This window comes from Brachionichthys hirsutus, chromosome 8, assembly GCF_040956055.1.
Source record: "Brachionichthys hirsutus isolate HB-005 chromosome 8, CSIRO-AGI_Bhir_v1, whole genome shotgun sequence".
Taxonomy (NCBI): Eukaryota; Metazoa; Chordata; class Actinopteri; order Lophiiformes; family Brachionichthyidae; genus Brachionichthys; species Brachionichthys hirsutus.
In genome coordinates this window covers 1,396,797-1,423,696 of record NC_090904.1, presented here as the reverse complement: position 1 = coordinate 1,423,696, position 26,900 = coordinate 1,396,797, and the positions used below count along the sequence as shown (strand labels likewise).

The window sequence follows — 26,900 nt, the reverse complement described above, 5'->3', positions numbered from 1 at the left end:
AGCTCCCCGACAACCGCCGCCGGGCGTTTTCACTTCCTGCAGTGATGAGAGTCGTCTTTGTTGACGCAGGGGCTACTGCTCCTACACGCCGTTATCAAACTCCGCCTCTCCATCTTACCATCAAGGTCTGTGAAGGAAGGTGAAGTTTAAAGTGAGACCTGATGGGGGAAACGAACTTCCCAGGCAGGAAAAGAAACGCATCAGTGGGAGAAGCAATGAAACATGACGGCAATCCAAGCTGTTGGAAAGAGCAAAAACGCATTTAAAATGTGTAATTTGTTCATGGGATGGCGATAAAGGAATGATGCAAGCGACCAAACAAGAAAGACGCTTTTGCAAATTTAAATTAGAAGGAAGAGTCTATGGAAAATGAATGTGAGGAAAATCGGATGGGTGAGAAAGACAACAAACCGAGAGGAAGAGCTACGTCAGAGATGAAGCACACGTCTCGCTTTGTCGTTGTCCCTGCACTCCTTTCGGTAGATGGAGAAGATGGATAAAAAAGAAGACGGTGCCGTTTCCCTGCCCACAGCTTTTATTTTTGAATCCTGTCGCTTGGTGAGTCAGTGCAACGCCCCTCCAATTACCTCCCACTCCGCCGCCCCCACGCCCCATCCACCCCGCCCTTCAGCCCATGCACCCAACACACTCTGACGTCAGTCGCTGTTGAGAAGGGGGGTGTGTGCTTCCTCTACCCCCCCCCTCTGCCCACCCCCTCATATTCTTTGCTGGCTTCCTTCTCCTCGCTTCATCTTTTCGACTGGCTATCACAGCCCAGAACGTCAAACTTGCTCTGATTTCTGTTTCCGGAAAGCTGCAAAGCATCAGAACAATGCTCCTTTAACGGGGTATGAAGGAAGTGCAACACCCCCCACCTCTCACTCTCTCACTCTCTCTCTGCCTCCCGTTTCCCTCTCTAACCTCCATCCTCCATTTACAGTCTGGTGGAGTTCAGCTGCGCTCGGTGGGAGGCGCCGCCGAGTGTGACTCACTGGAGTTCAAGCTCTAGAGCTATAAAATATTCATTGTTAGAAATAAGTCAATAATAAGTCTGTCTGTCGTTTTTGATCCAACCCCGACCCCCCCCCCCCCCCCCCCCCCAACTCGCTCTCTTTTAAATTTGCCTCGACTTTCATCTTTAAGAATCACATTGAATCAGAATCAGCATTTTCCCAAAAATCATGTTTCAACATAACAAATTGAAAGAATTTCTTTTTAAACTATATTCTGGGTCGTTTGAGGAAAAGTCACCTGTGGAGGGAGTTCCTTCTGAGCCGAGGCTAATCTTGCCAGCGCGATCATGTGACACCATTCGAGCCAACCGCAGCCCTTCGTCCATCAGCGTTTGCTGTATGAGATGGCGGCTCCAGCTGGCAGAGTTGGAGGCGTCGACGTGGGGACGGGGGGAGGGGGACTGGTTGCACTGTGAGTCGATGTCTAAGTGGACAAACAGATTTGGGTGTTAACGCTGACGAACTCAGAGACCCCCCCCCCCCACACACACACACACACGGTTTTCATTGCATGGATCGGGGGCCTTTACCGTGGGAGATACTCTCCAGGTTTTCTGGAGACGCGTTGTCCTCGTCTGGCCTCTGGGTCAAGCCCTCTGATGCCTCCACGCCGTCGGGCACGATCACCTGTAACACACCACCGCCAGATTACTGGCTTGAAATGTTCACACGTTCATCGGTAAGAGATCACACGTTCATTCTGATAAATGTCTGCAGTGCTGCTCTGCGAGCTCACCTCATGCCTGACTCTCTTCTGGGACAGGAGGCCGTTCTCGTCTGTGTTTGGCCTGCAGAGGAAAACCAGTGAAGCCATCTGAACATCAAAGTTCATTCTAATCAGGTAATAAGTATTCCTGATTAGCGTTGATCTCCATGGAGATGGATCCGGAGATGAGAGTTTCTTTTGTCAGATTGAGCCAGTGTTTTTGTGCAGGATTAATATTTTAAAAGTGGTTTCTAAATATTTAACTGTCATTTAATTTTATTGATTGCAATTATTAGTTTTTACAAATGTACGTTTTGGTTAAATGTCTGCGCCAAACACTTAAACACTAATACATTTAATCATGATTATCTTGCTCTGTAGCTGCTCAGTAACTTATTGAGGCGCTTTTAGAGATATAAATACTTTCTGATGATGTGAGAACGTGTTAACAAAGAGCTTAGCTCATTATAATAATACTACAGAGGTGGAAGTACAATTCCCACTGTGATCTGATCCAGGTTCACTGTGAAAATGATGGACTTACAGGGAGGATGACTCACACCATCGATGTGACTTACGCAGAAGACGCAGCACACAATGTTTATTTCGCCCTATGAAACGATTTCATCTATTTTTATTTCACATTTTGTTATAAAATGCTGCGTTTTGCTTTGCACAGTTCGAGGCCACCGCGGCATCGACGCGCGCTGCTCAGTGGCTCGTGCTCTCGGGCAGCGCCCCTACCTTGCGTGCTTTAGTGTGGAGGTGTAGGCACATTTTCTCGCAACCTGCCTCGCCAAAGAAAAGAGTTCCACCCGCCTGAGCAGGAGCGCGTTGTCTCGTATGCAGAACCGGGCTGCGGCTTCATTGATGATCAGCTGAAGTGGAGAAGCACAGAGTGAAGGAGGGATGGAGACGCGGATGTTGCAGAAATGAAGACATCTCAGGATTGTTTTGAGCGTCATGTTTACTCCAGATTAAATTGGCGCCCTGTTCTGTCATCTCAGCATCCAGCTGAAGAATCTAAGGAGGAAGACATGATCGTTCGTCACTGTTCATTGTGCTTATACCTCATGATGTGTGAGCTGCTTCCCTTCTCTCCGCTTGGAGTCGAAGCGCCCATAAATGAGGCTGTACTTCCTGATCTCTTCTTCTTTGTTCTCATCCTGGGGCCCCATTTTGAAGATGTGGCCCACAGTCTTTGCCATCTTCTTGTTCATCCCAAGGAGTGTCTTCACCTCGGCGGGATCCGACCGGGGCAGCGTCCGCAGGAGCCTCTCCACGCTCTCGAAAACCGCCCGCGCTGTCTCCCCGTCCAGCTGTCCTCCCGGCCAGGCTGACGGTGCTGCGGGGGCGAAAGAGGCAGAGGGGCTTGGAGATGTGGAAGGACCTGGGGGGCATGTCGACAGCAGAGGTGGACTGGGTGGCTCCTCCTCTATTCCAGGGCAGTTTCTTTCCGGCTCTGGGCTGAGCCAGTGTGGCTCCATGGGGGACAGCTTGTCTCTGTAGTGGGGGTCCGGTGGCTGTGGGGACGCCTGGGAGCAAGGGCTTCTGGGACTCCCACTGTGCATTGGGGTAAGACACGCCCGATCCTCCCTTTCTGAAGGGGACCCGGGCTGCCCATTGCTCACAGACTTCTTCGTTCCAGCGGAGCCCGTTCCGTCTACTTTAAAGAGTGGGATGCCCCCAAGAGGGGCGGGCTGGCTGAAAAGGGCAGGATTTGCCGCCCAGTCTCGGAGGGCCTTCTGCAGCCGACGCACATGCAGCGGCTTGGTGGCCATTCCAACTAGCGCCATGATCTCCAGGAACTCGTCCTCCGCTGCCTCACAGAGCTGCTGCACATCGTCACCCCCTTGCTGGATGAAGGTGTCATAATAGGCCAGCAGGTTGGCCCTCTGAAGGACCCGATAGAGCTGCAGCTCCCCAAGTGTGCGCGGCAGAGACATGGCACGCAGCACTGGAAGGTTTGGGAAGGACAGAAGAAAGACATCAACTTCCAGGTCGAGGATTTAGACACGTGGGCTGAACGGGTATCCCTGCTGCAAAGAAATCCATTTTAAATTAAGGAGCAATTGATAGAAACGAATCGATATTGGAAGTTTACGTGTGATTTGGTGCTGCTTCGTTCATAGATTCCCACTGGTGGGTGGGGGACAGTTAACCTCTCTTACCTTCTTCAGGGCAGGCAGTCGGATGTGCACGGAGGGGAATCGCACTGAAGTGTCTCTCCAGCCACCCGTCTGACGTCACGGGCCGATACTCCCAAACTGAAAAATACGCGGAACCAAATTCAGTTGATGGGTGAGAAAAAAAAAAGAGGGACGCTGCGAGTCCAGGAGAGACACGAGCATCGCCTGGAGACCAGTATTCCTTGGTCAGATGTTGGAAAAGCACATGAAACCGCTTTATGAGTATTGATATTATAATTACACGAAAGTATACCCGCCCAAAAACAAAACGCATTGTTGTGGAGCGCGTTGGATCCTTACCCAGATGCCCAGAGCGTCCCCGGCTCAGGCTGGCATAGTAAATCCCCTGTGCGTATTTGAGCTCGTCTGAGATCACTGGCAGAAATCCTCCTCCTCCGGCGCAGCGCATTGGCTGCTGGCTGCCCTGCCTGTGTGGGCCGGAGAATGACGGGGGCGGACTGCAGCACGCCATCTGACCGAAAAAGTGCCTTCCTCTCCCGGTCGAGAGGAGAGGCGGCTTTCAAGCTGGAGCCGTGGGTGGCGGCAGGGGGGGGGGTTAACCCTCTGCGTCTCTGACAGCGGTCATATATGTTGTTTTGATCTTAATCGGGTTATCTGGGGCCATAAATATCCAATATAGGACCATATATGAAGGAATTTCAAATCGGATTTGAATCGATCAGATTTGTTTGGTTCATGCACCCAAGGAAAACAAAAAACCTAATTTAAAAACGAGAATGAGAAACTTCACCATAGTAATTCCAAAAACTGCTAAGTTTTCTGTAATAATTCCAACAAACCAAAAACAAAAACAACAACAACAACAACGAAAGAAAACGCAAATAAACAGATGAAAACAGCGTAGGAACCTGGCGAATGGTGCATTCCTGACCGACAGTAGAGGGCGCTATACACGATTGCATCCTCTAGTATGCCATACCAAAGAAGAAGAAATGAGCAGTCGAAGAAGAAGTGTCTAAAGAAATAACAGACACTTCGCTGTCTGTTAACAAACAAGGTTACACAATTGTCTGCGAGGTATATATGACATCTAATTTGTTTGAATGCGACATGAAAGTAATTTTACTCTTTAGCGGACACGTCTGGAAACTAAAATATAACTGAGCGCGCGCGTCACGCCTCGCAGGGAGAGACAGTCGTTACTATTAGCCCGTGCTACTTGCTACTGGCGTTAGCTAACACTTAGCTGTTTGCTTGCTTGCTAAAGTCATTGCCGGTTAACAGACGGGCTGTCGCTTGTTCCTCATTCGAAAGCGTATTAAGTCGAAATATTGTCACGTTATCCAGACAGACTGAAACCAATGTTAGCGCCCGTGGCGCCTGTCTTGTCATCCTGATGTCTGGAAGCCTTCTCGTGCTAGCCCCGGTTCTTAACTCATATTTAGCCTCCTTTAAACTTGTGGTGTTTCCGACTAAAATGAATTCGTTAATGTCATCGCTGCGCCTAACAGGGTTCGTCGCTTAGAAACGGTTGCTTCTGTCGGTTTCTAGCATGTGCTAAGCTTCGTTCACCCGCACCGTTTTCAGACAGACTTTCACTATTGATCAGAGTATTTGTCAGGATGATTTTAATTTAGTTTCACTTGGTTCACAAAGAAAGCAACGTCAAAAACACAACAACCTTTTACAGCTGAAAGTGACGCCTTCACTTGTCTCGTGTTATTTCACTGACATTAAGCTCAAATATAAAAGGACAGAAATTGTAGCAAACGTTATTTTATTTTACATTTTGAGTGGGTGTTGAAACTTGCCTTGTTTTCCACTGATGGAAGCATACTCCAGGCTGAAGTTTTACTATGGTTATTCAATACTGTGTTTCTTTTCAGACAACAAATTGGAACATGATGTGAGCTGTGCAAACGTTTTTCGGGACCTGGATGGGATGCAGATATGGCAGACCTGAGACCGGCCCTCGGGAACCCCCAGCCTCGCTTCATAAAGAGAGTCTGGGGAGAAGGTTTCTGCAGCGTGTGGATCTAGGACATCATCTTGAGGGAGATTCTTCAATCAAACAATTGTGAGAAACATGGAGCGAGAACCCGCTGAGAAGGAGACGGATGCGTTTGCAGAGACTGATGATGAGATGACTGATGGCGAGTCCACCTCAGTCACCTGTTCTAGTCAGTGGGGGGGCAGACGCAGCCGTGGTGACTGCGAGCACGAGAACGAAATAGCCGATTTCAAATCTCAGGACAGCCTAAATCCAGAAACTCCACAAGACTGTGAAAGTGGTGACGCAAATTATGCAGCATCTCCAGAGGCCACAGAGGATGCCGAGGAGGCTTCAGAGGGGTTTGAGGACGACACCGCTGTTGATCCTGAGAATTCACACGTTATAAATCAAGAAGAGGACGACGCTGCGAAGGAGCAGCACATGAATGGCCAGTCTGACTGGAAGAACGAAGGCGAAGGGCCTGGAAGGAGGTTCAAACTCAGGAGCAGCGGCTCGTTCTCGGAGCAGACCGGTCAAAGCGCTTTTTCCTCGGTGCAGAAAGGAAATGTCGCGTCGAGTGGCGGTCGACACAAACAGACCCGCAGGCGTAACCACCATCACCACCAGCAGAGCAGAGGCCGCAGGCGAACGGGCAGTCAGCTCGCGTTGGCCTTCAGGGAGATGCTGTCGGAGTCGCTGAGCTTCTGGTGCGTCTCCTGCGTCCACATGATGATTGAAATTATCGTCACCTTAACTCACAATTGTGGCATCTGTGTCGAGGCTGGAGTCGTTAAACTCTACAACGTAGGGCGGCGTCTCCTTTTGAAGATCACAGACGTGGCAGGGATGAAGGCGGACGCTAGCCGGATTCTACAAAGGACAAAATGCACGGGAACGGTCTTGATATCTAGAACTGTTCAGACGGTGAAGTGGGGAAAGACGGCTGCCTTGCACTACGTGAGGCTCTTCTGCGCGTCGGTTGTTCTCGGTACCCAGTGGGCAAAGGTCTTCTTAGTCCGCCTTGCTGGGGAGAGGGGACAACGCTATTGGACACGTTTCCAGGAGTCGAGGTTTTGGAAAGGGGTGGCGTCCCTCGTCGAAGAAGTTCAAAATAGGTTCAGGAGGGATGTCCGTTTTGCACGCTCCGGCCCCGGGTCACCTGGCAGAGCGGGGAGAGCCCAGCCGGGCCAGGAGCTGCAGCGGCTGCTGGCTTTGGCTGAGGTACCGGAAGACGAGCTCGACCCCTTCACGGTGCTCGGCGTGGAGGTGCACGCCACCGACGCGGAGCTGAAAAGGGCTTACAGACAGCTGGCTGTCCAGGTTCGTACGGCGGCCCATTGGTGGGAAACCTAAAATAATGAGGAGTCATTTTTTTCTTTGGCCAAGATGCACGCTTTTCCCCTCTCGTCGTTTTTCAGGTTCATCCGGATAAGAATAAACACCCACGAGCTGGAGAGGCGTTCAAAGTCCTGAGGGCAGCGTGGGATATTGTCAGTAACCCAGAGACACGGCGAGAGTTTGAGTTGTGAGTACTCAGAAAAAGTGCTTATTACAGAACATATTGATTAGAACAATGAAAACTAGAGAAGCTGATGGAATTGAAAAAGCTTTATTGACTATCCTGTTATATTAGTTTATTGAGTATTCTTTACTGGGTGAACATTGAGCGTTATTACTCCGTTATTAAACATGTATCTAAATAATAAATGTAAAATAAATGTTCTCGGTCTGTATCTCAACGTGGAAAGTGTTTTTGTTTGTTCTTGCGTTCTTACACAGGAAGCGTATGGCAGCAACTGAGCTCTCAAAGTCTATGAATGAGCTTCTCACTAAACTGCAGGACAACCTGAAGGAAGCCATGAACACCATGATGTGTACCAAATGCGAAGGCAAACACAGGTACGCCACCGCGGCCCTTTGACCTTTCACACGCAGCGGAATCCTGGCTCGTGAAGTCGATTCTTACGGCGGTTGTTTCCTTTGCGGCTCGTGGACGTGCAGGCGGTTCGAGATGGATCGCGAACCTGCTGCAGCCCGGTTCTGTGCAGAGTGCAACAGTCGCCATGGCGCCGAGGAGGGGGACCTGTGGGCTGAATCCAGCATGTTGGGCCTACGGATCACATACTTTGCCTGTATGGATGGAAAGGTTTATGACATTACAGGTAAACGTCGTCTCCAGGTCAGGGAAATGTTGCAGCGTGTATTTGAAGTACTTCCTACATGACCATTATTGTTCATGTTTCAGAGTGGGCAGGTTGCCAGAGAATAAAGATTTCCCCCGACACGCACCGTGTGCCCTATCACATCTCGTTTGGCTCAAAGAACAGCAGCAACCCCGCACGACACAGGTGAATTCTTTTCATTCATGTTTGGATTGAATAACATTATTGGAATGGAATATGTTTATTAAAGCGGAAAATGTTCGGACCTGTAAAAATAACAGCAATTTTAATTTGTAATTATAATGTTAACATTCACTGCTCAAATGTCAACCGACCGATCCGATACGTTTCTTTCAGGACTCCCTCAGAACACGCCACAGGTCCAACCAACCCCGCAGATCTGCAGGACTTCTTCAACCGCATCTTCAAGGGGGGGCCTCCGAGCGACATGGCTCCCAATGGGGGCTTCTTCCCTTCAGGTCCGCCTCATCACCAGCCGCCTGGTTCTGGGATGCCCACATTCTCCCCTCCCCCCGACCAGACAGGCTTCTACATGCCCACGTCTCACCGGCCAGAGTCCGGTGAGACGTGGGCCGAGAGCGGCAGACCTCCCAGGAGGAGAAAGAAAGTCCGGAAACCCTTCCAGAGGTAGAGTCTTCAGACAGACCTCTCTGCGAATCAACGAGACAATAAGCAGCGGCCATATTTGTTTCTCGTTCTGAAGAGGATACGAATCATGTGCTTGAGACTGCAGTCGGATCAGCGAGTGGAGAGACTGGATCATGAAGCGGATCCTGTTGACAGAATTTGAGTATTAAAGGAGGACCTGATCGTGGTGGTGCTTTATCGCTCTTTTCCCCTTATTATGATGTTTTTGATGGTCTTAAGATAACTGTAGCCTTGGTATTGAAATCATCTTTGAGAAAGTCAACTTTCCAGAATTTCCCACCAAATCTGGTTTACTCACCTGCATCACCTGAACCGGCACAGCCAAGCTCAAAATGTGGATTGAAATGAGTGGAAAGAATTAAGTTCCTTCTTCGTTTTCTTGTTTAAATCTGCTTGTTTTTTTCTGCTCCAGATTATTATTGTGACCACAGGACGGATTAAAATCTAAATGAATGAGACGATCTGCACTCTGTTTTAGCTCATATTAACATGAAACAAGCTCATTTCGACAGATCTGCATATGAGGATAGTCTTGAATTTAATAACCAAATGAGCCGAACGGTCTGTTTACTTATGATGCCGTCTAATTAGTTTTTCTCACAGTAAGCCTTAAGTAAGAAGGAAAAGCGTGATAAATCTGCAACATGGTCATTTCTTAGTTTGTGTAGATATCCAGGCTGATACTGACATTTTTGGAATCATCTATTCTATATGATGATGTTATTTTTTTTGCCCCCCTTTTTTCCTGCCATGCTAACGCTAATCATCTGCGTTAGTGAGCTGTGGTGACTGATTCACGTCCGTCCTGCGCTCTGAAGTCTATCATAGATTTACCATTCTGGTTATTACTTTCAAAAAGCTGCATCTTTATGTTAAAGTCTGCTTTGTCATTTCAGTGGGTTATAAAAACAATAATCTGGCTCAAGTTTAACAGTTTCATATTAACTCCAGCTTCCAAATGCCACGGTCACACTGAGACCAAATCTAATCGACGTATACTCTGCCGTGTTGCTGCGCGTCAACATGAAGGGATTGGCTGCATTTTGGGTGTGATTTTTGCATAGAAATGTTATTTTCAAGTCTTAATTTGACAACAATTTTGTTTACAACTTGTGGAAATTGTGAGATTTAAATGGCGATTGTGTTTGATAAAGCATTTGTATATATAGCAATGATGAAAAGTACCATGTGCAATGTCTTTGTTAATTTGCACATCCACCATGGTAAAAGCGAACGACTGCTTCAGTCACACAGCAGAGGATGCGAATTTGCTAACAGCTAATCTGCAGTGTTTTTTTTTGGGTGGGGGGGGGGGTTCTTTGAGGGTATAAATGTCAAATGAGTGACACATTTTTAAAAAGCAACGTTTGATTCACGCAGCCATAAAACAAAAAAGCCAGTTCTGCACGATGCAGGTCTTTCGGTTAGTTTGAAACGGTATTGTTTGCATTCAGAGTCAACAAATCTGCCACGTTTCTTCCGATGCGTGAAATAGTTCTTGTCTCGCCTGCGGTTGTTTCATTTCAAACAAACCCAACTTAAAAATGGGCTTGAAAATAAGCTCTAAAGAATGAAACAAGGGTTTGGGGTGAGCCCAGGGGTGGGCAAACGTTTTGACCCGCGGGCCACAATGGCTTCTAAAGGGGCAAATGACATGTAAAAGCCGTTACATGAAAGGATTTGGCCTTTTACAGGTAGCATTACAGGGAAAAGGTCAAATGAGTTTAATTATAACATTTTATTTTATGATATTATTTGGACGAGTTCGGGGGGCCGTAGTTTGCCCATGCCTGGGTTAGCCAGAGTAATGAGGAGTCAAAGCGGCATTTGCTATCTGGCAGGTTTACTTTATTATTGTGTGAATCTATAAAAACGACATTTGTTCTGGATTAGTTTGCTCTAACTTGTTCTCAGAACATGCAGAGTTTCTTCTCACTCATTATTCAATATTCCATCCATGTTTTCATGATGATACGTTTAAGTCTGTGCCCCGGATCCCGGATCCCGGATCCACCGCTGTTATAGTCGAGCATTATTTTCCACACATTCACCTTGACTTGAGAATGTACGGAGTTGTGTGTTAAAGGTAGCAGCTTGAAGTCTTAACTGATCAAAGAAAAGTACAGACACGTTTTTGTTTTTCACATTTTTAACAGAATGATGTATGCAGAAGCGTTGCAAAAAAAAAAATACAAAATAAAAATCTGACAATCATCGGGGCTTTTGTAGGGATGATGCGAGCCACCTGACTGGCATTTTGAAATCTCACTGTCGGGTCTCTTTCCGCTGATTTTTCTGATTTTCAAAATAAAGGTGATTTCCGAGATGCGGGTTGTTCTGCTTTGTGCTCGGTGCTTATAGCGAACGGTATCTCCTTAAAAGGACTTGCTTCAGGGTTGCAGATTCCTGCTCAGTTTGACCCCCCCTCCCCCCCCCCTCTCACTTGCCTTGAAGCCTTTCTCAGGCCGGATGGAGGTGGAGGACTTGAACTGCCCCCCCTGTTCACGCGTAATTTAAACCCCAGCTGGGATCTTGTGATGCTGAAGCGTTCCTCAGCCGTCCAGAAAAACAACACATTTTTCTTTTCGTAATACAAACAGTTCTAAAGCCCCAAAAGTTAAATAAATGAACAAAATGAATCTGGTGCTTAGTTCGTTGTATCTATAAAGTCAGTCATGAGATGAGACTAATAGAAATCCATTCTGACCCCCCCCCCCCACTCTGACGTGGCATTTTTCGAAGCCACTTCTTTTACTTTCTCACCTGTGTCGAGACGACCTTGTGAGGACGATGACATTCTTGCTTTTTCTACTAAATAAGATCAAATAGTATTTAAATATTTGACACCAGATGTTCATCTTGTACAATAAAAACTTGCATATTTAATCGATGGCAAACAACAGCAGCATTATTCATCCCGCCCCCCCCCCCCCCTCCCAACACAAACGTGACTGATCAGGAATAACGGCTGGCGGCGGCGCCGCTCTTCACACCTTCCCTTTCAGCGCCCCCACAACGCTCCGGAGCCGGGACAGGTCTCTGTAAGCCACCAGGCCGCCGGAGTTAGCCCAGCGCTCTGCGCCCTTGCTCTCGGCGCGGGGCCGGTGGTAGGTCAGTTCCGCCGGGTGACCACCAGGGCCGGCCTGCAGACAGTTCGCCAGGTCCGCCACCCCCCCTCCGAGCGCTCGGAGCAGGGCGTGAGGCGCGCACGAGTCCCACTTGAAGGTGCTTCCCTCCGAGAGGACGTAAACGTCGGCCAGGCCCTGAATGACGCACAGCAGCTTGAAGCCGGCTCCAGAGGCGTACATCAGCCTGTCGGGGGGGCCGCACAGGGCGGCCAGGGCCTCCTTCACCGCCTGCCGCTCGCCGGAGCTCAGAACCGCAGACAGCGCCGCCCCAGGGCTGTCTTTGGGACGGGACTCGGAGCAGATGTTGACGCCGCCGCGAGACACGCCCCAGAAGTGCTTCCCCCTCCAGCTGTGGAAGCACATCATTCCGTTGGGCAACGGACGGCTTTGATGCTTTGATGCTTTGATGTTTTACACTGGTATCGTGGAACGTGGACTCTTACGTCTCTAAAGCGTCGGAGTTTCACATTTGACCCGTGGGCCGTTCCTAAACTCACCCGGCGCCTGCAGGGTCTTTGCGGTTGAACGGCTGGTTGACGACGCCCATGACGGCCTCGCCGGTGCTCCGGAGATAAACCCCGATCAGAACCAGAGCGCAGTGAAGCCCAGACGGGGACAGGCGGCCTTCCTCCAGCACCTCCTCCCGGCCCTCGATGTACTGACTGGTGGCGTCTTGATGCGACACGAGAGAAACGTCAGCGCCCCGTCGAGGCTTCCCGCTCGGCCCGATTGGAGACGCGGCGCCGTTCACCTATGGGGTCGATCCAGATGGCGAGCTCGGAGGGGCTGAGGGGCACCGTGACGTCATCCAGGTGGGCGTCGACGGTCGCTGGGTCCTGGTGGATGGCTCGGGCCAGTAGCGCCGCCGCCGTGCGATCATCGTCCAGCACGGAGGCCAGAAGCGCCGCCGTCTCCTCCTCGCCGCCGCACACCGTGACGACCACGCTCTCTCCTGTGCAGCAGGGCGAGCGAGGCGAACCTTTTATTCCATTGAGTCCAATCAAAGTGAGCGAAAAGGAACTGAACAAGACAACAAATATTTGACGCACAAAGTACTTCACTCAAATAATTTCACTCGTGACAGGAAAAGAGAAAGAATATTACATTTTAAAGGTGCCCCCCCCCCCCCCCCCTACAGAAGTCTTGAATCGTCGTGTAAAACGTTACCGAGGCCGTTCTCGAACTTATTGGACTCCTCTCCGTGAATGAAGGCGGCCATCTCCGGGAACTGAGCGGAGGAGAAGACGAGCCCAGATCAGGATCCGGCACACGTGGACCAGGATCCGGCACCCCCACCCCACCCCCACCCCACCCTACCTGAGCACCAACGTCGTGCCGGATCATCTCCTGGATCACCACATCAGCGAGGGTTTTGAAGTCCTGGACGAACTTCTTGTTCTTGTCATCTCCGGTCTTCTCCTGGACGAGGAGCTGGAAGAGCGGCGCCTCCTGCCTGCAGAGCCGAGCCACGTTCGCTGCCTTCTCGGCCACCCGGAGCAGCAGCCTCAGCAGGTCGGCCATGCCTGAACAGAAGGAGACCAGATGGAAACTTCCTGTGTGTGTGTGTGTGTGCGTGTGCGTGTGTGTGACAGGAAACAGATCGTCATGATGGTGACGTCATCAAGTATGCAGTACAGTAAGATGAAATGGGAGGGAACCAAAAACAGGAAAAACATGCCCATTATTATTATTAACCGACCATTTCACGTCGCCTTTGTGCGTAACGCCCAACATCGCGAGGAACGGGGTTTCCCGGATCTTACCTTTTTACAGGAAACGAAGGAATGTCAACTTCCGAGGAGGCAAAGCGGAGGGTGGAACGAAACCTTGTCAACAGCCGAGCTTCCCGTGACGCGCTGCTCGGTCTGCTCCCGCGCGCAGCCGACCGGAACCGAGCTCCGACAGATGAGTAACGTTTGATGTAACGTTTGAGCAACACGGTAACGCGAGTCCCGTTCTCCTCTCTGCTGCTTTATTCACGTCAGCCAGCAGGAAACGCGCACGCGCCTATCCCTCCGCTGCCTCTGATTGGCTAGTTGCTATTCGCCTTCGCTGGTCTGCTTGGTTAGGCTTAAGTAGAAAGCATTGTGATTGGTTACGGAAGGCGCGTGCGTATCAAGGCTACACCAATCAGAGCAGACTTTTAGGCCGCCGACAAAGGTTCAGACTTGTGCGTAATAGTGAGCGCGCGCCGCGGTGCGGGCGCGTCGCGTCGCGAGACAAGATGACGACATCAGGATATGAGGAAGAAACCACCATTCAGGATCTCAGGGTTTAATAATCTACGCATTCCTTTCCTGTGTCTGTGGGAGAGGAGGATTTATTGGGTAAAAAAATCAATATATTAAAATACAAATAAGTACGCAGGACGGTAAATGGACTTCACCTTCCACCTGTGTACTACAAACATCATCACAGTTTTAAATCAAATAAACCACAGTATTTATACACACACATAGAAATCCACACGTCTATTTGAAGTAGCATAATTATCTCTAGATATACATAAAATGAGAATATATGACAAACCAGTTAGTTCTTCCTTCTTTCGCATGTAGTATATTTACATGCAGAAACTTGATCACTCTCAAATGACACATTTTGTACACAAATGGCTTTTGGTAAAGCCTCTGACCACGAATATCCATTAGTCGGCCATTACGCGGCGCTTCATAGATGAGAAGCCTCCCTCCGGTTGATCAATACGGCTTCGTGTCCAATGAAAACTGGGCGAGGCAACGGCCACACAGCTGGATAAGACCTCCCTTGTACTTAAATTCCTTTGAAGACATCGGACTTTCTTTAGATGAAGGTAAGGCAGACAAAAAGATTGATGCAAATGGTGTATTTCTGTCCATTTTAAATATATTATTGGGTGATAATGTGTTAGGGCAGTTTAAATATAACGCATGGATGTAAACACTTTGTTGCAGGCTTCGGAGGACAACATGTCCGAGCTGGAGAGGGGCATGCTCACTGTTATCCGGGTTTTTCACAAATATTCAGGTCAGAAGTGCAAGCTGAAGAAGGCAGAGCTCAAAGCGCTCATCAACAGTGAGATGAGTAACTTCATAAAGGTAAGATGCACGCTTTGCATGATGGGATGCTCATGTTACAGTAGAATGCTTCGGCCAACAGAAAATCTACTTCAGATCTACTTTGTTACATGAAATTTCAAAAGCTCGTCTGACGTCCTCGAACTAAGCGGACTGTCCGTCTATTTGAAACGAGATGAGGGCTCGTGTGTAAGTTTTTCACTTACATTTACTTATCTTTTTTTTACTGTGCAGAAAATCCAAGAGAACGACACTCTGGATGAGCTCTTTGCCGATCTTGACCAGAACAGAGACTTGGAGATTGACTTCAAAGAGTTCATCGCACTGATTGCCATGGTGACATCAGCATGCGACGAACTCTTCACCCCAACCTACCACAATGATTAGTTCAGCATGTTACACACGTGAAATGTGTCATTAAAAATTAGAGCATGACCGAAACAAATGAGTGTTTGAAATTTTATTTGGGATCTTTGTTACGTTTGGTGTTAAAAGGTTTGTTGCATAAAATAAAACATCACATTTGCAAATACAATCTAACTACTGAGCATTAGCGTCAACGTTCTGGCATGCCATGACATTATAGATACGGCAAGAAAAGAATCTTATTTTGTAATCTAATTTATGTGTTTACGTTGAATGCTCAATCTGAAGATTAACAGACGTTTCGTTGTCACAGATTTGTCTCCATAAATTCAAGAATCTTTTTCCAGGCATCTTCCTGGGCGGCAGCATGAGGTGCTAAATGACCTCCAGAGAGAGCGACCACTGTAGGAGAAAAAAAAAAACTATTACAATCCAAAAATGTCTCTGAATACAAAAAATATGATGACCACATGTATGAACAATAGAATTTGTCTGAAGAAAATCAGACGGGGCTCACGTTTGGTCGGGTCCTTGCTCCACAGGAACGCTCTTGAATGTGGCGTGTAAGGCGGTTCAATCAGGTGACCAGCCCCGGGGTAAGACAAGTGGGTGAACAAATGGGATTTGCCTGCAGCCTTCAGGGTCTCCTCGAACTGATGGACGTTAACAGTGAGCACAGTATTATGAGTCACAAAAAAAGGGTCATACGAGAGCGTTAAACTGCTAAACCATTTGGAACCATTTAATTTAAAGCTCCCTCCCCTTCCCCCTTCCATGTCTGACCCATCTAATCCCACACCCCAGCCCAAAGCCACAGTCTTCAGACACTGGCTTGCGGTCCATCCGTTACGCCAAAGTAAAAATCTTCACTGGCTTTCAGGCTCCGTCCTCTGGGGCTCAGTGTCCCAATGGCCCCCTCTCTGGATACATAAACTTCTTACAGCCTACGTATTCTTACAAGATTTAGATCACTACATCACATACGCTCCAGAACGCATTGCACATCTTAGTTCATGGTGCTTTCTTTCCCTACTCTGTAAATCCATTTATTGTCTCTGAACTCAAACTTTTGATGCCTGATGGCAAGGATTTTTAGCAACAACGGACAAACTACCAGGTTTGCACTTTCTTTGCTTGCAACCGTCTGGTCGTCTTCACCAGATATGAACATCAATGGACAGGCAAGGTGAAAAAACAAACAAACTGCAACCTTTTCTTTTTAAACACGCCTACAGCTGATATAACCATTGTTCCTCACCTGTAGGTAATTAGGTTAGCTCGGAACAAAGGCTGATGCAGGTCAAGATGATATTCAAGCAACAGATGCGTTTATATTATGGACACACACTTCCGATTTGAGGTGCATCGTGGACCTCAACCGTTGTGTATATGAATGCACATCCACCAGCAGCGGCAAACGAACGCAAGCAGTGATGATGATAATGAGGATCACTTCATTGGCATCATTATCATAGTAACTACAATGTTACTAATCATAAGAAAAGGCTAGCAGCAGGCTAGTAACTGTAGAGAGGGCGCCCTGCACGCCCCACCCCAACCAAACACGTGGTGTTATGAATCAGAATGAGTAAAGGTAAGGAAGGTCACACCCAGAACCCAGAATGCAGAGATGGAGACGAGAAATAAAACGTTCAAACAAAACACTTTACTGCAAAATGCGAGTACAAAATAGAAGCAGCAAAAACCACAGGAACTACAAGAACTAAAGCTCAGACCGGCTGAGGTCCTCATAGCCCAAAACACAAAATGCAGCCAAAGAAAAGCCTAAATACTTCACTGACAGCGAGCAGGCGCTGAAAGAATAGAACAATATACGACATAACAATCCACGGCCGCTGGAGAAAGATACAGGAGTTACACACAAGCTGCCAGAGGGAGGAGCAACAATTATCTGATGCTGACGCGCCGGCGGGGGGGTCGAAGTAGACAACCGCCTTGAGGAGAGGCAGGTGTGTCTCCAGGTGTTCAGCCGACTCTCCCGCGGCCACGCCCACACCGCAAGACAATGGAAAACCAGGTATTCATTCGGTTTTTTTGCATTTATTGTTTATTGCTGGTGCATTTGAATACCAATGAACTATTGTAAAGCTGTAAGTGACAGTATAATAATACAAGCTGGTTAAACAAGCCGTCTGGGATATAGTGACATACACAACGAGGCCACAAACCAGTGGCATCAGGGGTGGGCGGAGCCTGCTAGCCGTGGTGGCCATAAGGAAATGTTTATGTTGCTGTCTGGGTGGCAGAAACTGAGATATTCAGAGAACTGCTAAGCAATGAAGTGAACCTCCATAAAATGAAGTATTTTTTTCCAGGCATCTTCCTGGGCAGCAGCGTGAGCTGCCAGATTTCCTCCCCACAGACAGAACACTACAAGACAAAGAAATATTATTATTACCTTTCATTATAGTCCAACTCACAAAGACCATTATCTCAATAAAAACAGTATAATATGTCCGTGTAAAAGTAATGTTAACGCTGGTAAAAACTATAAAACAGGGTTTGTGTGAAACAATTTGCCACTCTCAGATCGGACGTACATTTTTCGGGTCTGACGCTCCACAGGGATACTCTGGAGTTTGGGGTGTAAGGTGGTTCAATCAGGTGGCCGGCACCAGGATATGAGGAATGGGTGAACAGCTGGGATTTGCCTGCAGCACTGAGGGTCTCCTCTAACTGATGATCGACAACCAATAAGTCTCCCAGTGGGTAGCACAGCACTGCGAAGCATCTGTGAAATGCCTCCCAACATACTGTAAATAGCGACGGATAAAAACTTACCAGCGTTGCATTCTCTCTGGCGGCAATGGAAAGGTCATCTTCACTCGATATGCACATAACCGGACATGCGATTCGCTCCATCTACAATAACACAAGAGAAGCTGTTTGTATCATTAACACAAACAGTTGATGTGCACGATGACTTGATGCGTGTGTGTTGTGTGTATGCGTTGTGTGTATCCTGCTTCGGGAGGTTAGGGGAAATCTTTCACCTTCAATTTGCTCCCAGGGTCAAGGTTACCAGGAAAGGAGGAGTCTCTGAAACTGACGGATCCTTCGTTATCATACCACCAATATTTCTTCTCACTAAAAGTAAAACAGGAAATGATTAAAAACGTGGTTTTTTTTGTGACACATTTGTAGCTTCTAATATCTATAAAGTCTGGGTGAGAACAACCTCAGTGCAAAGGTTATGTTCTGATGTGAAATATTTTAAAAGCAGAAGTAAATGTATCAATTCTGATGCTGATTTAACAGAAATGTAATTAATATGGATTAAAAAGAAGCTTTCCGACCTAACCTAATCGGCGTGCAATTAACTTGACAGTGAGGCCGACGGCCCGTATCAAGTCCACGCTCCGTATGAGGCGAGTCCCAAACACCATCTCCTGGTACTAACCTGAGCCACTCTCTGAAAACGTTATACTACGTTTGACATTTACCATTCATATGTTTCAGTTCTACCCTCTGCATCCAAGAGCTTGATATTGCTTCCAACAGCACCATTGATGCAAATTAAACAGGCTGGCTGGAAAGAAGAACAGAGATTGTTACCAGTCGATACGAACGTCATCATTAAAGATCACATATTATTTTCTTTTTCCACAAGGCATGCAGCAGGACAGCGTCCCTCTTGTCTGTCTCAAACAGCTCTGGCAGAAACGCCTCTGAAAACGAAACTAATTGCGTGTAAAACCACCATAATAGTGTAGAAACATGGGAAAAGTGAGTTTTTCATAATATGTCTCCTTTAAGCATTATTATGATTAGTCTTAGATATGTTTACACAGACATATATCCTAGGTCTCTTAATAAACATTTTTAATGTTAAATTGCTTTTAAACCGTACATTAACGACCTGATTTTAGATAATAGTATCGATATATTCCATCTTAGCTGTATTTTAGACATCAAGTCATGGATGCATGGAACCTCCTGCAGCTCGAGCAGAACAAAAATTAATCTTCAATGTTTGATTCAGAGCTTAGTTTTGATTTACGCGTGACAAAAATCATTAAATAACTAGTTATTTGTTATTTAACAAGTAACAAATAACTAAATTATCTAATTGTATTTATTTAGATACATTTTGATTGATTGATTGATTCTATTGTTCAATAGGTAATACATTTATCTTATACCTATTCTTCTAAAATGCACAGATCTGATTTTCGTGCATACATACAGCATGCACTGGTCAAACTGCAGATTTCCTGGATGACAGAGACAGACGTACGTTGACGCCGGTCTGAGTGGCGGTTCGAAGAGTCAGGTAGGCTCCAAAGGACGTGCCGATGATCCCAACTCTGTCTGCACAGACCTGACGGTGATTCTGGAGGAGCTGGAAGGCCGACTGTCCACACAGGAATAGTGATTCATTTAGTGACACTGATCGTATCGTAGGATGAGCTGTAGCATCGTATCGTACCTTGAAATAGGAATCACCAACATTCATGAGCTTTCTTGGTCCAGGTAAATCTTTGTGCCCTTTGTAGGCAAGGGCCAGGCTTGCATAGCCTCTGGACGCGAACAAGGCAGCGCGGTACTCCATCAGTCCCCCCCCAAATCCCAATAGGTCCATCATGGCTGGAAATGGGCCTGGACCTGCAGGAAATCCACGTATTGTGTGCCGTTCAGAGTCCTTAAAGTTTCGATGCCAGTGAGTAAATGCCTCAAATCTTGTTCTCACCCGGCGGCAAAAACAGCGTCGCTACAATACCATCCTGGCGAATCTCTGTTCTACGCACACCTGGTGCCAGGTACCAACGCTCAATGGCTGTAGCAGCCAGCTCAGTGTCCCGTCCCTCACTGGGTGAGACATGTCCCTCCAGTAAGGACACCAGCGTGACAAACGGAGTCTCGACGTTTTGTTTTCTTAGCCTGTGATAAAGAACTGAGGTCAGCCAGGAAACTGTTCGACCGTTACTTTTGGTCTTTTACTGCAATAATAATAAACATTTAGCATCATGAAAATGTCCCTGCAATGCTGAAGGAAACGTGCGTGACACAGACGTAAATAGGACATGATACATAAATGTATATTTCCTTTATCTCAGTGAAAACTTCTTTAATCACATGCCTTAAACCTTCTCTTGCTCCAGGAGCCGGCTGCAGTCCCCAGAACAGACCCATTGGTTCACAGCCCAAATATGAGCCCCCAACTGAATGGTCCCTGGTTACTATGGAGACGTCAGAGGAGGGACAGAGCCATTAACTGCCTGGTTGTAAGTGAAATAATAATAGTAACAATAATGATAGTTATTATAATTATAATAATGATAATTATTATTCTCATTGCATGGCCCGACTTGCGTTCTGCAACGGCTATTCTAATTCTGAAAACTGCATTGTGTTAAATGCAATCGAGTAAGCATGCATTGTTTTGACTGGAGGTGATGAGCTGAGCAACCGGCTTCTCCCGGCGCCGTCCTCACAAATCAGTTTGGGATGCATTCTGTGATGCGTCATTTCATTGGCTCGGCTAATTATTTATTGCTTTTTACGAGGGTTTCGACTCGTGTATTTTTATTTAGTGTGTATCAGAATACCAACATTTGCCTCTGGATTAATTCAGTTTCTCTCTCACTAGGCATTAGTACTGGAAACTATTCATTTGTATACTCCAGCTCTTGTGTTTACTGTTAGCAGTAGCAGAAACTAATATACTCGATTACATTTCTGCTAAATGCAGTACTTTATTATCCTGGACTATAAAAACGTTACTCACAGTTGACAGTTCCGTCTGCTTTTGTATTATAATGTGCAAATGCCTCCCACAGGTCGCCCTCGTCACTGTGCATCTGTGCAAGTAGTGTAACGGGGCAGTGGGGGGGCAGGAAGCGTCCTGTAATGCAGATCTGTTCGTCCACCAGGGGCCGAACAGGAGCCGCTGACAGGAGGGGACCTTGTCTCTTGGTGCTCTTCCAGCGCCATCCTCCTACACAGGAAAAAACAGTCGGTGTCTCCTTTAAAGTATTACAGACAGACACCCGGTGCTCGTTAAATGATTGATAGGCAATCAGCCCCAACCAAACAAATCAGTTCTTCTGAGGACACTTCAGTTCTCATCCACTTTCCTCAATTCTTACTGGGTTGGAGTTTCAGATATTTCAACTCTGTTGAAGTGTTTTCAGTGCTCTCTTTGCCTAAGTGGAGTGCAGCGATCTGTATATATGAGAAACCAAATAATTGGCCCCAAATGAGTGGAACAACACAGGAGAAGCAAAACTTCAGGCCAGGACTCCGCAGTCCACCTGCAGCTCAAGGACACGGGACATTTGAAGACAAAATATACAGTTTGGCCAGAGTGGACCGAGACAGAACCATTCTCTGAGCATGAAGTCAGTTTTATTTGTTAAAAGTGGACATATCGAACACCATTTTGAGTCTGAACACGGACACTTGGAATAAAGTCATCCATAGAAGTCCGAGGAAGATAAAAGAGTAAATAGCTAAGAAGTTACTAACATTAATGGGAATATTATAACAAATCCCTGCTCTGAAAATGGTCAACTTTAAGCTGTTTTCATGTAAAATGTTGGTTAATGGTAAAATGAATCAACATATATAAATGTGGGAACCAAATCTTTCTTTGTTAGAGAAAGGCTATTCAATTAAAATTCAAGAATGTCATCACAATGTCTTACTTGGAGCTAATTTATAACTCATTGCCCAAGATATGTGTAATTATTAAACAGCAGACAGCCAAACCAATAAAGGAAGTACAATTCATTTCAACAATAGCAACTGTCATGGTTGACACTGAACTGCACTTATTAGGCATATCAATAATAAATACGCATAATGATTGGGTCATTTAAAAATAAAACGCTCAATCTTTTGAAAAATATCAGCTTTATCACAGCGGGAGTCAGCAAAGTTGTTAAGTCATAGCGAGCATCGGTGAAAAGCGTTACAGGTTTCACCTACTGGCTGATGGCTCCCATTCCTGGATGAAAAATGATTCCTTATTAGTTTTGGCCTTCTGGCAAAATAATGACCCACTGCCGAAATTGAGCAATTAAGTGTGTTAAAAAAATAAAAAGCTCTGCTTAACACTATGCTCAGAAATAATCTGTTTTTACACAACAAAATACAGTCTTACCCACGATACGATGTGAAAATACCAGACTCCTGTGCACTGCAACAAATGGAATCATGGCTCCTGGTGGTGTTTCAGTCTATCCGAGAAAAAAATGAGCTTGGAAAATAAGTTATTTCAAGAAAATTATAAACCTTACAATTGATGCGAGGATAAAACGCACACTCTGTTGTCAGATTTGTCAGACCTGCTTCTCTGGTAATAAAACCTTTGCTCTGAACAACTTTCAAGCCCAGTGTTCTATCACAAAAAACAACAACGTATAAAGCTGGAATAATTGTGGTTTTCAGGTTTGCCTTTAGCTCTGAGTCTGTCAGCTGTTAATCATGGATAAGATTTAACTTTTTACAATGAGTGACTGTGTTACATTTTTAGTATAATGACAAATTCCACTGGTTACACATTGTATCTCAGGTAGTAAATAGTTAATCAGATTTAGGAATGCAAATGATTTGACATATTCCTAGACTCAGATGCATTGTTTGTAAATCATCTCTAAATCATCTATAAAACATGAATCTTTTGTATGCACTTTAAACATTTATTACATATAACGTTAAAGTCAATAAAACAGAGTGTTAACAATTCAAGGGGATTTAGATCAAACAAGGAGGCGTTGCACAAGGAGCTGGTGCGGCTCTTGCTCTGTCCACGAGGGGGCAATGTTTCCGTAAATGACAGCACAGCTCCATCAACCGGAAGCACAAGCACAAAGGGTCATTTACCTTCGCGTTTTCAACATGGCTACCAATCTTACAGACCTCTCCCTGCCTCAGCTGGAGGGACTGAAGAGCCAGCTGGATCAGGTAAGAGGAAATAGATTTTTATATTTATGCTGTGATTACACCTTTAAATGTTAACTTTGTGACGGCGATAATGTTGACGAAAAACAAGAGGACGGGTAAGTAGCTAGCGCGTCCGACGCTGATTTGTATTTCTAATGTTTTACAGGAGATTGAGTTCTTGACGTCTTCAATAGGTCAGTTAAAAGTTGTCCAGGGCAAGTACGTGGAAGCAAAAGACAGTTTGAACGTCCTGAATAAAAACAACAAAGGTGAGTGTCCCGCTAATGCTAAGCCGTTATCACTCCCTTCTACGCGGTGAACGCTATTTATCAACCCGCCACACTGTTTATCATCCAGGAAATGCCTGTGAGCTGTCAAAAGTCAAACAATGACGCGCTTTCTTTTTCCTCCTCTTTTCTAGGAAAAGAATTGCTTGTGCCGATGAGCAGCTCCGTATCCTAACTGTCCTGTAACTGAGCATTTCATGTTCGGTTAAATGAAGTTGCTTGTTTCGGAGGTCTGTAGCTTCCTTTCCTTGACGTTTCTTCTCAGATGTACGTCCCTGGGTCACTAAATGATGTGGACAATGTTTTGGTGGATGTCGGCACAGGATACTATGTGGAAAAGGCAACTATATCTATACTATATATATGAATGCCTACTAATAATGCAGTAATTGACTAGAGTTTGCTTTATAGCATCTTTAATTGTACTTTGAATTTGTCCCTATAGAACGTAGAAGACTCAAAGGCATTCTTCAAACGCAAACTAGAGTTCCTTACAAAGCAGATAGAGAAAATACAGCCAGCCCTTCAGGAAAAACATGCCATGAAACAAGGTGAGCAGAGCTACACGTGTCTTGTCTCTGTTTATTTTTTACAAAATGCTGTTACTTTTTATTCAAGCCAAATACTTTAGTGCTACAATCTTTCTTCTTGTTACAAACACAGTGGATACGATGGGGCAAATCCCGAGCACATTATTACTAATTTAAAGAGCCTCACTTTACACGGGATTTGCCGACTGTCATAAATAAATACCTGAACAGTAGTGCGTTTGCTTTGGCTGTAGCGTTGCTCTTTACAGTTGACTTCATAACTAGAAAAGAGAAATGTACGTGAAGAAATCTGGGTAGAAAATACGTGAGGCTGTCGTCGATAACCTTTTCGGTGCAGGATATATATATATATATATACTGCCTCTGTTGAACTTTTACTTTGTGTTTGGTCTTGCAGCGGTGATTGAAGTAATGAACTTGAAGATCCAGCAACTGCAACAGAGTCAGCAGACGTCACAGTTGGCTGGAACCGTCAAGGCTTAATGAGGACGCCGGCGGAAGTCTGAGAGTTTGGAGTGGATTTTTTAAGTTTGCACGCAAAATAACATCAGCTGATTTGGGACTAGAAAATGACTTTGTGTTAATGATTTTTTTTTCTCTGCTCTAACATTCTCCTGGAGATAAGTAGGCTATTGTTCTGGAAAAGAAGTTGTGTCCTTGGTCAGTTTTAAACTAAATTGGATTTTCGATATGTTTGCATAATTAAAAAGGTTGCAGTGCATTCAAGGCCCATTTGTTTAATGTGTATTCTGCGGTGGGGTCCGTTACAATACATATTTACTAATCGTACTTTGTGAACATTTTTCTTTTACCAATACAAGTAAACAACACTATCTTCAACATGACTTCAAGTATACATTCAATTCTTTTTTTAAACTTCTGGTAATGAAGACTTTACTGCAGGGTGTTAGTATTTTCAGTTGACTCATGAGAATACACTTCCATTTTTATGCTAATACCTGCCTGAAGAGAGAATAGCTAAAGACTCTGCATTCAATAAGAAAACCTTTTTCAAATTATCATGAGTAAATGGGGAAAATCTGGATTTTTTTTGTACCCGGGCGGGTATCCGGATCGCTCCCAAAATTAATTGGGATCTAATTTAGACCAAGACCCATCTTCAGATTTTTTTATCCAAGATCCATCCAGAATCCTGCTAACAGATAAACGCCGGCAAAAACATAACCTCATTGGTGCCGGTAATAATGGAAAATATATACTTTTTTTAATTTAAAATAAGAAAAAAATGCCGCTTTATCCAACATGCAAGCTCTAAGGCACCCACCTTGAGGTCTGGGTCATAAATAAAAAATAATTAGGAATGAGGTATTAAAACCACAAATTAATTTATTTTTAACTCCAACTTCATTAAGGTAGTGTTGCACTTGGGCTTTTGTCAAAATCACCATATCGCATCTGTCAGAAACTGCATGAATTTTATTACACAAGTACATTTGCATATTTTTGTAACCAACATTACAGGAAGAAAATGTTCATAGCGTGCTGAAAAAAACATTTTTATAAAGATTCTATTCTCCATTTGTTGCCAGCAGACGCACTAAACTCTGGTAGTGGAATTAACAGAGGGCTAAAAAAAAAAAAAAGCCTTATCACAATTTATAAAACATTTAGCAGCAATTAAAAACTGAATTGATGAATGGGTACCCGCGCCCGGTATTGTTTTCTGTTGAGCAACGCCCCTGACTCAATACTGATCCACTCAGACAGATAATATACTAACAATATGCATAAAGCAGGCTAATCTGAACTCTGTTTATTTGCGTGGTCAGCCGAAACAAATCAAGCCTCCCCCCGATTGCGGCGCTGGTTTCCAGTCAGTCGCTGATAACTGGCTGTTGCCGCGGAGGGAGGGAGCTCGAGGCGAGACGGACGGTGGCCGAGGAGGCAGCTGTCATTATCGGATGAGCCTCGAAGCTGGAGCTGCTGGATGGGATTTTGAGGCGCAGGGTGCACAACTTGCTGAAAGAGAAATGCGCCGTTGTTGTTTTTGAACGATAACCGCGAAGCAGGAAGCCATCGTACACATCAAACGGCCTCTGAAGTTGTAGTCCGCGCGGTCGCGCTGTTTGTAGAAGCACGTCCTGCCGCTTGAAGCGCGTTGCCGAGGAGACGGTAACTTACAGCGAAGAAAGCGACGACTGCGCGCTGGAAGGAGGGACGGCCAATAACTGACCGGTGAAAGCGTTCAGAAGGGATTTAATTCAGCAGGGCAATTACTAAAGCTCTCGGGAGTAAAATAAAAAGGCTTCACGGAGGACGAGGATCAGAGGAGCATGGTAAGTTGCGGGCCCGAACTAGCTAACGCTCGACAACCTGTTTGCGTCCTTCCGTCTCCGAGGCTCGGTTTCTTGGACCGACCGGTTATAAGTTATTATATTGTATCTGCTTAGTTTGTGCCTCGTTTTGTGGTCATACTTTAGCATCTTTACCACGTAATTAAACTTAAAGACGAAGATTAACTATCAAAAACTAGCTCAGAGAGAAAGGACGTTTTGACTCGTCCGAACTTAAGCTAGGTAGCTAAAGGCACGACTTTGCGAGTCAAAATGTCCGCGCACCGAACGTAACAGTATTTTAAATCGGCTAATAGTCTTCCGACACGTCGCCCAACTTTCAAGTTGGGCTAAACTATAAATTAGCTGCTAAAACGCCCTTATTGTGTCCGCGTGGAAGTTTAGCAACCACAACACGTGATTAGCGTTAAACGTTAGCTCTTACACAGCTAAAAATGTTCCGCGATAAAGGTCAAGGCTCTGCGCCGCCAGGACGGAAGGTTCGACGGATCGATGACGCGGCGATCCGCCGACTACCCGCCGGCACGAATCAAGAACCGCGTCTAGTTGGCATTATTTAGTTAAATAATGGAGGCGCCGGAACCATGTGCTCCGGT

At 45.9% G+C, this 26,900-nt stretch overlaps 6 protein-coding genes across 6 annotated transcripts; 3 read left to right on the top strand and 3 right to left on the bottom strand.

Annotated features, from left to right (window-relative positions):
• Nucleotides 1-29: 29 nt before the first annotated feature.
• On the bottom strand, nt 30-3,665 carry nab2 (NGFI-A binding protein 2 (EGR1 binding protein 2)). Its single transcript, XM_068742937.1, has 6 exons — nt 2,790-3,665; nt 2,464-2,597; nt 1,750-1,801; nt 1,544-1,640; nt 1,252-1,437; nt 30-127 (listed from the first exon to the last, which is right to left on the bottom strand). The coding sequence occupies exons 1-6, from the start codon at nt 3,663-3,665 to the stop codon at nt 30-32; spliced, it is 1,443 nt and encodes a 480-aa protein (XP_068599038.1).
• Nucleotides 3,666-5,940: 2,275 nt separating this feature from the next.
• Nucleotides 5,941-8,676, top strand: dnajc14 (DnaJ (Hsp40) homolog, subfamily C, member 14). The gene is made up of 6 exons (XM_068742932.1): nt 5,941-7,182; nt 7,281-7,387; nt 7,642-7,761; nt 7,864-8,024; nt 8,108-8,210; nt 8,382-8,676. The coding sequence occupies exons 1-6, from the start codon at nt 5,956-5,958 to the stop codon at nt 8,674-8,676; spliced, it is 2,013 nt and encodes a 670-aa protein (XP_068599033.1). The 5' UTR covers nt 5,941-5,955.
• Nucleotides 8,677-11,664: 2,988 nt separating this feature from the next.
• inpp1 (inositol polyphosphate-1-phosphatase) lies at nt 11,665-13,342 on the bottom strand. The gene is made up of 5 exons (XM_068742902.1): nt 13,139-13,342; nt 12,989-13,049; nt 12,573-12,773; nt 12,319-12,493; nt 11,665-12,170 (listed from the first exon to the last, which is right to left on the bottom strand). The coding sequence occupies exons 1-5, from the start codon at nt 13,340-13,342 to the stop codon at nt 11,681-11,683; spliced, it is 1,131 nt and encodes a 376-aa protein (XP_068599003.1). The 3' UTR covers nt 11,665-11,680.
• Nucleotides 13,343-14,064: 722 nt separating this feature from the next.
• LOC137898683 (protein S100-B-like) lies at nt 14,065-15,308 on the top strand. Its single transcript, XM_068742723.1, has 4 exons — nt 14,065-14,148; nt 14,473-14,633; nt 14,755-14,898; nt 15,112-15,308. The coding sequence occupies exons 2-4, from the start codon at nt 14,628-14,630 to the stop codon at nt 15,262-15,264; spliced, it is 303 nt and encodes a 100-aa protein (XP_068598824.1). The 5' UTR covers nt 14,065-14,148; nt 14,473-14,627; the 3' UTR covers nt 15,265-15,308.
• A 242-nt stretch (nt 15,309-15,550) lies between these two features.
• LOC137897990 (peroxisomal succinyl-coenzyme A thioesterase-like) lies at nt 15,551-22,424 on the bottom strand. Its single transcript, XM_068741985.1, has 11 exons — nt 22,370-22,424; nt 20,993-21,202; nt 20,345-20,444; nt 19,955-20,145; nt 19,694-19,869; nt 19,502-19,618; nt 18,708-18,793; nt 18,258-18,351; nt 18,046-18,126; nt 17,805-17,940; nt 15,551-15,645 (listed from the first exon to the last, which is right to left on the bottom strand). Exons 1-11 carry the CDS (start codon nt 22,422-22,424, stop codon nt 15,551-15,553), a joined length of 1,341 nt encoding a protein of 446 aa, XP_068598086.1.
• A 658-nt stretch (nt 22,425-23,082) lies between these two features.
• Nucleotides 23,083-24,710, top strand: pfdn5 (prefoldin 5). The gene is made up of 6 exons (XM_068742592.1): nt 23,083-23,172; nt 23,318-23,420; nt 23,573-23,604; nt 23,704-23,778; nt 23,884-23,989; nt 24,387-24,710. Exons 1-6 carry the CDS (start codon nt 23,107-23,109, stop codon nt 24,470-24,472), a joined length of 468 nt encoding a protein of 155 aa, XP_068598693.1. The 5' UTR covers nt 23,083-23,106; the 3' UTR covers nt 24,473-24,710.
• Nucleotides 24,711-26,900: the final 2,190 nt, after the last annotated feature.